The sequence below is a fragment of the Panthera onca genome, chromosome C2 (assembly GCF_046562875.1).
Source record: "Panthera onca isolate mPanOnc1 chromosome C2, mPanOnc1 haplotype 2, whole genome shotgun sequence".
Classification (NCBI taxonomy): Eukaryota; Metazoa; Chordata; class Mammalia; order Carnivora; family Felidae; genus Panthera; species Panthera onca.
In genome coordinates, this window is record NC_138347.1 from 143,407,111 (window position 1) to 143,423,535 (window position 16,425).

Below are 16,425 nucleotides of genomic sequence, written 5' to 3' on the forward strand. Positions count from 1 at the left end.
TTGATTATCCAGATTATTGTAGGCTGGGTTTTAACCCTCATCCTCGCATTTGCTGGTGAAGATCTAAGCAGTGCACTGTTTAGAAATGCCTGCAGCCAATTTTTCTGCCTGTGACATAAGACAACGCCCAGAGGGCAGCTATTCTGTGTGTTTAACACGTTGTGCACAATGCCGAAACACCAATCATGATCTTGACTATTACAATGCCGAAACACCGATCATGATTTTGACTACTACCATGCCACAGTATGCTGTGTAGTACGATAGCTTTTATTACATATTTAAGTAAAAGTTACACCTCATTTTTCTCTGCTTGATTCTTATTGTTCTTGACCCTGTGCTCTCCTTGTGACCTGTTATTTTGAATTCTAAAAATTAGAAAGCTTATTCTTCAAAAAGAAAATATTGCTTCTCTTTCATAAGGTCTAAACCACAGTACACAGGGGTGGACTTTATTAGTGAAGACTTCTCTGTCCTTTTGAAATATATATTAATACTCGTCTTTACCAGCCTATTATGAAAATTGCCATAATTAAGAACGAGCTAATGTGTGGAAAAGTAAGTAGCATACACCCCATGACATAAGAGCCCTTAATGTTTCTTATCAATTGTTTGCTTACCCACTAATTTGCAAAATCCAGCAATTCATAATGGATCTCCTTATCAGTGTTGAAAACTCATGAAGTTCCACCACACCCACTAATTTCTCTTTCCTTTGACTATTGCTTATCATTGGATTGTGTAATTATATTACTGATATTAACTGCTCTGGGAGGCATTCCACTACATTTGAAGTGAAACGATCATAATCTATAACAATACTTAAGAAAAAAAGAGACATAAAATTCGATACCTATAATTTTCCCATCAGCAATGGTGTGGATGTAAGTTTTTTAAAAATAACAATTGGTACTTAGCAAGGATAATGCCAATTAGCTGCATGCTGTCTTTTGATGAAATATAATCATATTTCCTTCTCAGTTCTTTAATAAAGCTGCATTTCTCGTTTTAGTGAACCTTCGATCAATCCAGAAATGAAAACTTAACAATATGCATAAAATAGTACAAAAGGAGAAGATATTTTATGGTTTTTTTAAAGTAGTAATACAACTTTGCCTACAAGTAAAGCACTTCTCCATGGTCCCTAAGAGACTGAATGCTCCATGAGGACATTGAAGCTGGCGAGTAGCACGCGCTCAATAGATATATATTAACTGCATGAAAACCACACACAGATTTAGTACTAATGGACTAAATGGGGAAGTTGCATCAAAAACTTTTTTTTTTACATAATCACTGTTCATTTTCTATAATTTTGTGCCACTTTTTAATTTGCATAGTTCAAACACATTAACTTATTTGATCCTAGTGCCTTCTGCAATAGGTAATATTTTCCCCCTCTTTATGGATGAGTACAGAACCTCTAGAACATCAAAACTCCCTCGTCGATAATAGATCACTCCCTTTGTTTAACCTGGTTATGGCCTGAGAGCTAGATTTCTACAGTTAAAATGGCCTTCCAAATACATACTGAAATACTGATAGATGAGATGATACGGTGTCTTGGGTTTGTTTCAAAATAACCTAGGGATGGCAGGGAGTGGGCAGTGGGGTAGGCATGAAGACAGTACGTCATTGGCTCAAAGCAGCAAACTCTTGAAGCTGGAGGGCTGCTACGCAAAGTGCTATCTTTACTTCAGTAAACATGTGAAATTTTCCACACTAAGAGTTTGAAAAAAAAAAAAAAGCCAAGGAGAAAAAGTAAATAAATGAAACAGTCATTCTCAAGGTGTTTTGCTAAAGATAAGAGGATTTTTGCTGTTAGATTTTAAACTAACTCCACCTACCCCCCCATCAGCTACACGAATCTAATATAAAATGACTCTTTTATGTCCAACTGGAAATTGGCTAAGTAGCTTTGCAGTGCAGAACTTAATAGAAGGCCTCAAATACTTAAGATATATAGAAATGGCCAAATCTCTCACATTTTCGTTTACTGGGAACACTATACTCTGAATGCAACATGACATCCGTAGAATAGTGTGTTTCTCATTGTTGCCTACTTTTTACAAAGTCAGGTAGTAAAATAACAAGAAAAGTGAGGTCTAACTCACTGTACATAAGATTTAACTGTGTTCAGCAAGAGCTATAACTCCAAGTTATATGCTCCTAAACATAAACCAAGGCCTTAGATAATCACTATGGATTGTTCTGTGAAATTACAGCTGGACTCAGCAAGGCAATAAAAATGAGCTTTTCCCCCCAAAAGAAAACTATATTGAACCTTCAACTACTAGATTCCAAGTATGTCAAGACAAACACACCAAACATTAGTGCTTTGCTTTTAATAGAAAGTAGTTTGATGGAAACTCTGTTATTCAAGAAATCAGAAAAAAAGGAAAGAAAAGAAAGGAAAGGAAAGGAAAGGAAAAGAAAAGAAAAAGAAAAGAAAAGAAAAGAAAAGAAATGAAAAGAAAAGAAACCCAGTTGTACCTTCTCTGAAATCAACTTTTTATATAATTTTCCCAGCTGAGGCAGAACATTTCTTTAGGGTCCTGGAAAGGAATTCAATGAATAAGTACTCTGATCAAGAATGTTATTATGACCCTCTTTTCTTGGGCCTCATGCCCAAGAGGGAAAGAAAGAACATCTACCAGGCTGCAGGGTCCCTTACGAGATCCCTGCTTGTGGGGAGCCCAGAGCACAAGCAAAGGACAGATCACGGGTCACAATGCAACAAAAGCTACGGGAAAGCAAGAGACAGCAACAAGAGCATCACTGGTCACTTGCACATGTGGACATCTGTGGCTTTTCCCTTTTTCAAGCTATGCTTAGAAATAAACTTAAATATCAAAATAATTTAAAGGTTACTGGCAAGAAAGATAAAAGGATATATTCTGATTTGAAGCATGGCAACATTATTACCACCACAAACAGTAATGAAAGCAATTACACTAATAAGACAAAATCTTAAGGCAATTGTTATTTCCTTCTCTGAATTAACACACAACATTTTCATCCATCTTCCCCAAATCAGATTGCTAAAGAAATAAAATACATGCATTCACTGCTACCTATACAAAGAGCATAATATAAACTTAAAGAATTGCTAAGAGATGCCTCTAATTAGGTTTATTTCTTTGGAAAATCATTTATATTGACTTATTTTAACTATAAGTGTAAGATCTAGAAAAGGATGCAAATATGTAACTATATAATAGTGAAACACTGCATGTAGCAATTAATATTTTCCTAACTTAAGATAACCTTCCAGTAAGACAAGTCTGAACAACTTCAGACATCCTCATTAGAGTTTATCATGAAGAGACTGAAAGATCTGCACTTACATGAGATAACAGAGCCAGCTCCTGGTGACATGTGACAGCATTCCGATTGGCTTCCATAAAGTACCTCTGCGTGCGCTTCCGTTCCCGTTCCAGCTTCTTCTCCAAAGCAAGCTGGGATGTAGATAAGTTGTCTAAATACTTCATCATGACATCTGATATCATCGAGCTGACTTCTACAATATCTGGGCGGGCTTCTGCATCAGGAGTGAGGCACCTAAGAGAACATAAGCTAATTACAGCACTCTGGTCAATGTTGGGACCAAGGCCATGGGGTGTGGAGGTCAAAGTTAAACCCCACTGTGTGTCCACCATGGTGTCTTATGTGTCCATAAGGTCCAAGAACACCTGAGATAAGATGGACATCAAGCATAGTTTTGAATCCATGACTTCTCAAAAGGTGTTTGGAATGTTTGGGAAGCCGAGGGAGGCAGCACTGTTCTCTTTGCGGTTGGGCTGACAGGCAAGGGCTACAGGCTGAGCGTGAATTGTTCCTCAGGTCTCAGGACAGGTGGATACGGTCACCCACTCCTGTGTGAACTGGTTATTTTCTATAATCACTGCCAAGTCATCACTCAGTGAAACAAAGAGGGATCCCAAGAATGTAGGCCCTGATGACCACCCTGATGCACCAAACAAAAGGAAGGTTTTTAAGGGATCACAACTTATTGGCTTTTCCCAGCTGTACAGCAGCAATATCAACCCAACTTGATTAGTGTGAGCCTTACAAAACATGAAGTCATAAAACTAAAATGCAATCCAGTTACTCAGAGGTTTAAGATGTCTGTAATATTTTTTTTAAGTAGCTAATGTGACACATTGCATGCTAATATTTTCTGTGATTTGGAGGTAGGAAATGGCAATCAGCTTATTAAAGACAGTATTATTTATGTCACAGCTAAACAGTAATACAAGGATATTCAAGACACCACGGAATCAGTTATCATGATCATTGTTAGTATGCTTCAAATACTTATGGTACTATGATATTTTAATTCAAATTCTCTAATTTCACTGAAGCCATGTTCTTCTTAATAAACTTTACTTTATTTGGACTTTGAGAAAAATACCTACTTTGCACATCTGTATTTGATTTAGCAACCTATAGTTCATACAACTTTCACCTATACTGATGTCTCCAGGAAATATTGGGGAACTATTTTATTTTTATTATCATTATTCACACATAAGACAAAATAAGACTCTAACTTGTTAATTTGCTAATTACTCTTTTAGACTTGATTATGAGTAAAATATACCTCTTTTAACTAGATTTTAAGACATTATCATCTCATACTTAATCTTTGTGTTATTTCTTGCTAAGGCAGTGGTCTTGCCCTCTGGTTATGACAGACACTTTACACATCTGCTGAATTCATATTTAACAAAGCTCAGTCTTTGCATTTATAACAAAGAGAGGCAAGAGATAGTAGAGACAAGGCCAGCTACATAATTTGTGGAGTTCCCAGTGCAAAATGAAAGTGTGGTGCCCCAGCAGGGAGTGAGGAAATCAATCTCCTTTCCCATAGTCCAAGGTCCTAAATGATGGTAGACAGGAGACCCTCAAGAGACTTCAACCTCCATGCCCACATGACGTACTTGATACCTGAATTGGAGGTGGGAAAGAGGCCCCACTGTGTCACCCACTCAGTGCACCATGATGCTACCACCCTGGTTAAGGATGGCCTCATTTTTGCCTCACCCGAAGATGCCAGCAGGGCACATGCTGCACCCTGATCCTCTCCTTGTCTGCATCCACAAAGCAGAATACAGGATGCTGACACACCCAATCACCACACCAGGTAGAGAACAGTAGCAATGATGGGACAGGGACAGGGTCAGGAACTGGGAGCTGGAGGCCAGGTAGGGGCCAGGGCGTCAGGAGCAGATGGCTGAAAATCTATGTCAGAGAAGTAGGAAGTTGGAGGGACCACTTATGAACTGAGGCTCCCCAGCCTCAAACATACATGCCCCTTGCCTCCTCAGACTTAATTTCCAAAACATAAATTTAAAGATAAAATTATTAAGAATCTCATGACTTTTAATGCAGAGGCTTAAACACTAAGTGCAGGGCAGTTTTGAGTATGAGGCCATAGGCAGTGAGCATTGGTCATAGATCATCCCTGCTTAGATATTTCAGAGAATTCTTAAAAGTGAACAAATGCTGGGGCACCTGGGTAGCTCAGTCGGTTGAGCGTCTGACTATTGGTTTCAGCTCAGGTCACAATCTCACTGTTCAAGGGGATCGAGCCCCACATCAGGTTCTGCGCTGATAGCAGGCAGACTACTTGGGATTCTCTCCCTCTCTGTCTGCCCCTTTCCTGTTCTCTCTCTCTCTCAAAATAAACAAATAAACATGAAAAAACAATTTTAAAAAAGAGTGAACAAGTGCTTCAGTGATTCTCCAATAAAAGAAACAAAATTGTGTTGTAGCAAGAACCTAGGTTGTTCTACTCACCTCACCCTCTTTGTCCCCACTCTGCTCTGAGAGACCAGATGGAAAGAATTAGAAAGATGTGATGTTCAGTTGTATTCATTTTGTGTTTCAAGAAACAAAGAGTTGAGGATTATGGTGGTGTGAGTTGTTCCCTTTGTCTCTCGCCTTCAATGTATAACCAGTAGGGCATCCATAAACCAACAAGGTTTCCTCTGCACAGCACACCAGGATGCCGGAGTGATCCATACATCCGTATAACTGAGGGTGAGTGGATCGGACTTCATGGAGATGGTAGAACCAAGGATAAAGTGTCAGAACTGAGGGAGACTGAAATTCTAAAAAAGGACCAAGCAGACATTCTGGGGCTGAACAACCGACAAATGGGATGAAGAGTGCATTACAAAGCACTGTAAACACAACAGATCAGATGGAAGAGAGAATATGTGACCTGGAAGGTAGGAATCTGGAAATGATTCATGTGGAGGAGAAGAGAACTTCTATTTTTAAAATGACTTTTACAAAGTGAAGAAATCCTACGAGAGCTATCAGACTGCTTTAAGAGAGCCAACAAAAATAATGGGTATATCATAAGGAAAAGAGAAGAAGGGGGCAGAGAGGCAGTTAAAAAAATAATAGCTGAGAACTTCCCAAAGCTGGGGAAATAACTAGACATAAAAGTCCACGAAGCTAATAAATCACCTTACTGTCTCAATGTAAAAAAACTTTAAGACACGTTATAGCGAAGCTGTCAAAAGTCAAGGATAAGGAAAGAATCTTAAAGGCAGCTCGGGAAAAAGAGACTAACCTACAAAATAACTCCCATTAAACTATGAGCAGATTTCTCTGCAGAAAATCTACAGGCCAGAAGACAATGGAATGATTACTCAAAGTATTGAAATATAAAAATCTTAGGCAAGAAAACTATCCAGCAATGTTATCCTTCAGGCATGAAGGAGAAATAAAAGATTTCCCAAACAAAAGCTGAATGAGTCTACCACCACTAGACCTGCTTTACAGGTCTAGTTGAAAGGAGCTCTTCTGCCTTAAACAAAAAGACAAAAGTACCCAGATTTTCAAGTAAGGTGATAAATAGAATCACAAAATTGTACACAAAATTGTAATTCTATTTCAGAATAGGGTGTTAAACTATGACATAAAGGTTAAAGGATACAAACATTTAAAAAAAAACCTGTACATGCCAACAATTTAGTAGTAAACATATAGCATAAAAAGAGATAATTTGTGACAGCAAAAACATAAAAATGGGAGAAGGAAAATGACAGCACCTGTATAGACAAATGAAGATTAGTTGTTATCAGCATAAAATGGACTATTTTATCTATGAGACGTTTTACATAAAGTTCAAAAATCTAGAGCAAAGACACAAAACCGCAAAAAGGGGGAAACTGAGAAAATTATCATAGAAAGTCGCCAACCTAACATGTAAACAGAAACACAAAGAAAAAGAAAACAATAGAGATACAAAACAACCAGAAACTAAAAGACAAAATGGTAGTAGTAAGTCTCCATATACCAATAATCACTCTCAATATAAATGGATGAACTCACCAATCAAAAGGCACCGAATGTCTAGATAGATTAAAAAACAAGACCCAACCAAATGCTGCCTTCAGGAGACTCATCTCAGCTCCAAAGACAAACATAGATTCAAAGCGAAGGGGTAGAAATTGATACTCTAAGCAAATGATAACTAAAGGAAAACAGATATAACCATACTTATATCAGACATAGTAGACTTTAAGCCAAAAAATATAACGAGAGACAAAGAAGGTCATTATATAATGATAAAGGGGTCAATACACCAAGAAGATATAACAATAATAAATATACGTTCTCCCAACATCTTCGCATCAAAATATAGTAAGCAAATACTATCAGATCTTAAAGGAGAAATAGACAATGCAATAATAGTAGACCCCACTATTAGCAATGGATAGATCATCCAGAAACCAGCATTACCTTGATACCAAACCAGATGATAAAGACACCGCAAGAAGAGAAAACTATAGAAAAATATCCCCGATGAATATAGATGCAAAGATTCTCAACAAAATATTAACAAACAAAACTCAAGAATACACTAAAAGGAGAAAACACCATGGCGAAGTGGGATTTATCCCTGGGATACAAGGAAAGTTCAACACATACAAATCAATAAATGTAATTTGTCACATCAGTAAAATGAAAGATAAAAACTACTTGATCTCAATACACACAGAAAAAGCATTTGTCAAAATATAACATTATTTTATGATAAAAATCCTCAACAGATTGGGTATAGAAGGAATATATCTCAACATTAAAAAGTCCACATACAACAAACCCACAGGTAACATCATACTCAATGGAGAAAACTTGAAAGTGTTTCCTCTGAGATCACAAGCAAGGCAAGGTTGCCCACTCTCATCATTCTATTCAGGATAGTATTGGAAAAGTCCTAACTAGAGCAATGAGGCAAGGCAAAGAAACAAACGACACCCAAATCAGGAAGAAAGAAGTAAAATTTTCTCTGTTTACAAATGATATCATCTTACATATAGAAAATCCCAAAGAATCAATCGAAAAAAACTGTTGAAATTAATCAGTGATTTCAGGAAAGGGGCAGGTTACAAAACGAACTTCCAGAAACCAGTGGCGATTCTTTTATACTAATGATAAAGCATTAGAAAAAGAAATAAAGAAAACTATCCAAATTGCAATAGCATCAAAAATAATAAAATACTTAGGAATAAATTTAACGAAGGAAGTGAAAGATCTATACAACAAAACTACAAGACTTTGCTGAAAGAAATTGAAGAAGACACAAATAGATGGAAAGACATTTTGTGTTCATGTATCAAAAGAGTAAATATTGTTAAAATGGCCATACCACCAAAAGCCATCTACAGACTCAGTACAGTTCCCATAAAAATACCAAAGGCATTCTTCACAGAAATAGAAGGAAAAATCCTAAAATTTGTGTGGAACCACAAAAGGCCCTGATTAGCCAAAGCAATCCTGAGAAAAAAGAATAAAACTGGAGATAACACACATCCTGATTTTAAACTATACTATAAAACCCTACTAATAAAAACATTAGCATCCTGGCATAAAAATAGACCCATAGACCAATGGAAGAGTATAGAGAGCCCCAAATTTAAATTCCAGAATATATATTCAACTAATATTTGACAACAGAGCCAAGAACACACACTGGAGGAAAGATAGTCTCTTCAACAAATGATTCTGGGGAAAGTGAAGAAATATATACAGAACAAAGAAATTGCCTCCCTATCTCACATCACTCACAAAAATTATCTCAAAATCAGAGACTTAAACATAAGACCCGATACCATAAGACTCTTAGAAGGAAAGGAAGAAGCTCCTTGATATTGGTCTTGGCAATGATTTTTTTTTTTAACATGATGCCAAAAGTAAAAACAACAAAAGAAATGACAAATGGGACTACGTCAAACTCAAAAGCTTCTTCACAGCTTCTGCTCCTTAATTAACAAAATGAAACAGCAGTCTACAGAAGCAGAGAAAATTTTTACAAGCCACATATCAGATATACATCAAGAACAAAACACAACTTAGTAACAATAAAACAAATAATCTGATTAAATTGGGCAGAACTAAACAGATATTTTTCCAAAGAGGACATCAAAATGGCCAATAGGCACATGAAAAGATGCTCAATGTCACAAATCACCAAGAAGACACAAAGAAAAACCATGATGATCTATCACCTTACACCTGTTTAGAATGGTTATCATCAAGAAGACAAGAGATAAAAGGTGCTCATGCGGATTTGGTGAGAAGGGAACACTAACACTGTTGGTGAGAATGTAAATTCCTCCAACCACTACAAAAAACAATATGGAGTTTCCTCAAAAAAATTAAAAAATGGATGTACCATACGATCCAGCAACTCCAATTCTGGGAGTACACTGAAAATAGGATTTCAAAGGCACTGAAAATAGGATTTCAACAAGGTATCTGCACTCCCATATTTATTCACAAGAACCAAGACATGGAAACAACCCAAATGCCCATCATCATATGAATGAATGAAAGAGTTGGGTGTATATGTACAATGGGACATTATTCAGCCATGAAAAAGGAAGATATCTTCCCATATTTGGCAGCAGAGATGGAACTTGAGCACATTATGCTAAGTGAGATGACTCAGAGAAAGACAAGTACTGTATGATATCACTTATATGGAATCTAGAAAAATCAAAGCTACAAAAAAATAGAAAGTAAATGGTGGTTATCAGGACATGAGGTGTGGGGGCTATAAGAATGATGGTAGCTAAGTGTACAAACTCGTGATGAGTAGTAAATAAGCATAGAGACCTAATGCACCAAATAATGAATATAGATAATACTGTACTGTAATTATATGATATGATAAATATTGCTTCAACAGCAATCATATTACAATATATCAAATATATACAATACATCATTATGGAGACATTGTACACCATAAATTTACAAAATGCAACATGTCATATTTACTTTGGGGTGGGGGGGAAGAAAAAAAAACAGAGTTGGGGGGGGGTAATGTAAAGATCCCTTTGTCCTTAAAACTAGCTGAAAGCAATTAACTTTGTTAGTCATCATGACCGGCTCTGAAACAAAGCACCAGACAGCTTATGCAACCAGGCACAGATAGAGAAATGTAAGGCAATTGAAATATTTTGTGCATAAAAGGAAATGTTCTTCTTTTTAAAAAAAGTAAACAGACAATACTCTCTTAACAGTGTACTGGAAGGTAAAAATAGTAATGTTGGTACTGGGCAGAGCAACAGAATGGATTTATTTTCTGCCCAAACTCTTCAGGGTTGCTAAGTTATCCTCCCAATGTAAAAGCCTACTAGGAAAGACAAGTTCCAGTGACAGAATGTGCTTGTATGCCATATGAACGGACAGGAAAAAGGAAAGATTCTACACATTAGAAACACAACTGCATCAACTCTACTTGAGACAGGGTGTAGACAGTGAAAATGAGATGGGAAAGCAGAAGAAGGATAATGTAATTGGAAACAACACCAAGTATGAAATTAAGAATGAGTCCAGTAAAGTTTCCCATTAATGGCTATCTTATTATTTCAAAGGCTCTATCATGTTGTTGATCAGCTCTGAGCCTAATTTGCTGAGTCATAAATGATTATTAAGACCAACTTTTACCTTGATATATTCCTTGCATCAATTTCCTAAAGAAAATAGGAAACTAAAAAAATAGAAAATTGAATTTGCTTCCTCATTCTTTTGGAACTTAATTTTTAAAGACTAAAAATCCAAAGCAAATTAAATATGTAATTGCATAAAATTCATGGCTGAATTTGGTTTTATGTATGTCAAATTTTGTAAAGATAAAACTTTGTGATGTGAACCCAGACAACAAGTCTCAAATAACTTAAATGAAGACCGCATCTGCTACAGAATGCACACATCTTAATGTATGATCAGATACCAAATTAAAATTAAATCATCAGTCCTTACTTATTATAGCATCTTAGTGTTTTGAATTAAAAGTGTCCTTATGAACATTTCATCCTGAGTCCCCTGATAGTGATCATTCATCCTCTTAAACATTCTGGTGACAGGGAACTCACTCCCCACCCAGCAGCCTGCCTCACTATGGGCATCTCTAATCCTGACACATACTTCTTTTTTTTTTTTTTTAAGTTTATTTATTTATTTTGAGAGAGAGAGAGAGAGCACAAGAGAGCATGAGAAAGGGAGACGTAGAGAGACAGGGAGAGAGAGAATCCCCAGCAGGTTCCAACACCGTCAATGCAAAGCCCAATCCAGGACTCGATCCCATGATCCATGAGATGATGACCTGAAACCAAGAGTCAGATACTTAACTGGCTGAGCCACCCGGATGCCCCCGGCACATACATCTAACGGTGAGCTGACCTGGGCCTCCTTGGAACTCCACTCCATGGCTGTGGCTCCACTTTTCTGAAGTCCAGAGAATAAACTCAGTTGTTTTCACGTTTTTGGTGCCATTCCATTTTCATGCTTGTATCCCAAACTTGTTGACCCAACCTCCAACTCCCCATGGAAACAGCCCCACTTCTCTCCATCAACGCCACCACTATTTCAGTCAGATCCGCCGTCATCTCTTGGGAGATAGCTAGATCCGCTTCCCTTCACTCCCCCAATCCTTCCTGTCTATTCCCCACGGAGCAGCCAGCACGATCTTTGCTATAGAAGAAATTTTCACTACATGCCAGCCTAGAAATGACCTTAAATTTTCTCCTCAGTACTTGAGATAAAAATTCAAAGTCCTCAACGTGGCCTAGTTGATCTGGCCCCTGTCAGCCTCCTCAGGCCCTCAGCATTATTTGGCTATTCTCTTCCTCACTTGGCATGCTACATCTCCAATTTCTTTTAGTTCCTCGAAATAATAAGCTCTATGGTCTATGAAATGTTTTCTCTACTCTGTTTACTATTTGAGAATTAGTGGTTGTTTAGGTCTCGGATTACATGTTCTTTCTAAATAGAAACTTCCCCCAAGTCGCTAGACTAGGCCAAGTCCTTCTGGACTCTCTCATTGCTTCCTTTACCATTCTTCATCAAATTTATCAGAACTTATTTTAGATACTTAATCCCATAAATAGTAACACTAATATTATTAATAACAATACCTAATTTTACTGACGGTTCACTTGATGCTGGCACTGTGCGAAAAGCACTAGAAGCGTTATCCTATTTAGGCTTTGGAACCAGCCCATGAGTAGTTACTATTGCTACCTGTACATCACAGATGAGAAAAGGGGTTGAATGGAAGAGTAGGGATTAAAATCCAGCTGATTCCAGGGGCACGTGGGTGGCTCAGTTGGGTAAGCAGCCAACTTCGGCTCAGGTCATGGTTTCACGGTCCGTGAGTTGGAGCCCCGCGTCAGGCTCTGTGCTAACAGCTCGGAGCCTGGAGCCTGCTTCAGATTCTGTGTCTCCCTCACTGCCCCTTCCCTGCTCCATCTGTCTTTCTCTCTCAAAAATAAGTAAACATTAAAAAATCGATCGATCGATCAATCAATAAAATCCAGCTGATTCCAGAATCTATTGATGTTCTTAAACTTTACATGTAATATTGGTATCTGACTCCTCCACTAACCTGTTAGCCCCAAGACACATGGATACCAGTAGCCAGGGAGCCTGTCAGAAGCAAATTATGGTCCCGTTTGCCCAGTGCCACAAACTCAGAATAATGTCTCTGTACATTTTCTCTGCACCACCCCTCCCCTGGTCTTTGTGGCACTCAAATACCTATGAAAAGGAGAAATTAAATGACTAAATCTGGTATTCTTGTCTTCACATCTCCGGAGACTTCTTGAATTTTTAAGGCACTTTCCAGAAAACAAATAGCAGATAATAGGATCAAACTGTGGAGACGAGCAATTTAAATACATTTGTCTGGATTCATTAGCAACAGGGCATGATCTAATATATGCAGAATTCAGATTATTCCGAAAGGGGTTTCAGCTCATTTCCCATAATATTAACAATGATAATTGCCAATATTGCTTAAGATTTACCATTTGCCAAGCTCTATGCTAAGTGATTTTCATAGTTACTTTGTATAATTATCACACCAGCCTGATGAGTTTGGTATTATTACAGCCCCCATTTTAACTGGATGAGGGAACAGAGATGCAGAAAGATGGTCCAATGTTTGTTCAGAGTCTACAGTTAGTGAAACGCAGCCCCAGCTGGGCCTGGGCCCCTTAACTGTAGGACAGCACTGTGCTGAACAAGGAAAGTTTCACTATGTAATCCTACAAACTGTGAGAGTACCTATTAATGTGAACGACAGGCTCAGAGGAGAAAGTGAAGGGAATACATCTCTTACATTCCATCAGAGGTGGTGCTAGGTGCTGGGGCAGGTACAGAACCAAGTTTAAAGGCAACTGGGCAGGAGAATGGACAGATATTCTATCTTGGGGGAGTCTGGGATTTCTATAATAATAATAAGGATTTGACTGAGCTTGATGGGGCAGATAAGTAGTCTTGAGCCAACTTAGGAGCATACATTCGTATATAAGTAACAGCCAGAAAACAAGTCATTTATTCATAGAACCAGTATTTGTTAAGGGTCTGTCTTGTACCAGGCACTGCTCTGGGCTCTGAAGAGCTATGAATGAGACTGGAGAAGACCCTGCTCCTGGAGAGTTTTCCTTCTGGTGGGGACAAGACAGACAATAAGGAAACAAGTCTGCATGGACCTGTCTAACATGTCAAGGGATGGGTGCCATGAGCTTTGTAAAGCAGGCGAGAGGGCCAGAAAGCAGAGAGGCTGTGGGGAGATCAGGCAGGCTCCCTGATGATGGCAAATAACATCAGAGACATGAATGAAATGGGGCCTATGCCATGCACATACCAGAGGGAAGAGAAGTCCAGGAAAAGGCAAGAGGGAGGACAAAGGTCCAGGGGCAGTCGCGTGCCAGGACTCACAGGGAGCTCCCTGTGGCTGCAGGGAGGGAGGGAGCACCAAGGGAGCAGAGGGAAAGTGGGACGGAAGGGTGACAGGTCAGCGGGGACAAGCCCTGTGAGGTCAGAACTTTGTGAATGCAACGGGAAATGACTTTCATTAAAATCCTACTATACTGCCGGCCGGAGCGCTTCTTTCTGATTTTCTTTGAAGAATTATTATACAACATAACATTACCAATTTAAAAATAGAAATGAAAAAGTGCTTGCAATTTTATCATTTTGCATGGCCTTTGCCAGTTTCCTATGTCCTTGTCTAGCCTTTTCTCACATCTGTGCATATATTTACAGTTTTTCTCAGAGTTACAAACAGCTTTACATCCTGTTTGCTTTACTTAGCTTCTTACCGTATTTGTTTTACGGCCTGATACAAAGCCCTCTGAATAATCATTCTGATGGCTGCATAATATTGCAAGTGCGGACACTACTTCCTCTTGGACCCTTCAGTGGCTTCCAAATGGTCACCATTACTGATGATACACAAATATTTTTCTAGGTTTGGATTGTGTGGCAGCCCTTCTTCTTCATGAATATGGACACAGTAAATTCGGAGAGATGCGAGGTATTTCTTGACCATCCCTATCGGTTCAGAGTTGTGAGGATAATTACCTGCTGATGGTATCTGTCACTTTCTCAGAGTAGGTGCCTTCTGGCACTGGTTCATATACCGCCTGCACTATCTGCAAAACAGACAGACTAGTGTGATGGACATAAAGAGGCCACTAGTATCTACGCTACTTGGCCACAACATGAAAGCTGCCCGATAAGCATTATGACCATGCACACATTTTAATCAGAAACAAAAACATCCCAACAAATAAAAAATTAACATCGAGTAAACAGTTCTCGAGCACAGACTGTATTCTTCAAGCTGAGTTAAAGTTAGCCTCAGATTCATAATAAATGATGTGTAGGATAATATAATATGCCAATTGTAGGCAATCCAAACCACAATTAAAAATAAAAGACCAAAAGTAATTTGATAGATTTATTTGTATAATTTTCTATGATAAATGAAGACAATTATAGGGGGAAATGTGCCATAGCACATGACGTATATTTAGAAGAAAGGGGGGGAAATAATGAACGGGATCACGTGGTTAATAAAACAATGTGCCTGCTTTTAATTGACATTTTCATAAAAACCACAAATGATCTATTTAGGGAGAAAAGAAATGGCATTTTTAGCAACACAAGACCCTTCTGTCTCCCAACACTGCTTACTTTTGTAGCCAGGGAGAGCATGTTGGTGCTGTAGAAGGGAGGATTCAGAGTTGCCATCTGATAAAGGATGCAGCCTGCCGCCCAGACATCAGCCTTCTCCCCATACGGTTCGCTCTTCAGTACCTCAGGGCTGAATTAAAATAAGGTTGTTAATAGATACTGTAAAAGGCAGAAGAAATCAGCACAGAAAGAAGTCCAATTTTCAAGCAATAGTTGGAGGTATGAGGGGAAAAAATGGAAACTCTTTATCACTAATTCAAATAAATATATTAAAAACTATCTTTGAATTCTCCCAGACTCAGATGAATCAAGAAGCACCATCAAGCAATTCCATTTTAAGCACTAAATATCAACGAACCATATAAATATTGCCTATTAAGTGCCTAAGGAAGTTATTTCCAGAAACAATCACCCCTCTGTGGTAGAAGGAATTGTTGGCTCCGGATCTTTACTATTCTGAAGACTTTGCACATCTCACCCTTACAACAGTCTCTTGGGCAGTGGTCATTACCCACCTCTGCCTTTTGTTTGGTTTTGTGTTGGTGTGGCCAGTGGAATATGGAAATGACAGTGAACCAGACCAGAGCCTTTGTCTTAGCAAATATTGAGTGCTTTCATTTGTCCTTTGAGGAGCTTCTGTCCATTACCAAGAGAAGAACATATCCCAGTGGCTGTTGTCCCACCAGCCTGGGTCCAGCATAAAATACACGGAGGAGATCTGCCCCAGACACTGCATAAACCTACAGCCGGAAGGAAGGAGAGCTTGCCCAGAAGGCCCAGGCCTATGAGTCTATCAATAAATGCTTATTGGTTTTTTTTTTTTAATTTTTTTAATGTTTATTTATTTTTGAGAGAGAGAGAGAGACACAGACAGAGAGCAAGTGGGAAGGGGCATAGAGAGAGGGAGACACA

The 16,425-nt window shown here is 38.4% G+C and overlaps 1 protein-coding gene across 15 annotated transcripts in view; it reads right to left on the reverse strand.

Annotated features, from left to right (window-relative positions):
• The window catches only part of NEK10 (NIMA related kinase 10), a 225,778-nt gene that overhangs the window by 77,308 nt on the left and 132,045 nt on the right, over positions 1-16,425 (reverse strand). For 14 of the 15 annotated variants that reach the window (XR_009611993.3, XM_060638485.3, XM_060638492.3 and 11 more), the window contains 3 exons: positions 15,514-15,643; positions 14,899-14,969; positions 3,348-3,561 (listed from right to left, as the gene is read on the reverse strand). Coding sequence is in view for 13 of the 15 variants with exons in the window: in XM_060638485.3 (XP_060494468.3) it covers positions 3,348-3,561; positions 14,899-14,969; positions 15,514-15,643 (415 nt within the window). In the remaining 2 variants the exon portion in view is untranslated. Of the gene's footprint in view, positions 1-3,347; positions 3,562-14,898; positions 14,970-15,513; positions 15,644-16,425 lie in introns of those variants that run through there. The other variant, XR_009611995.3, reaches the window with a different exon arrangement.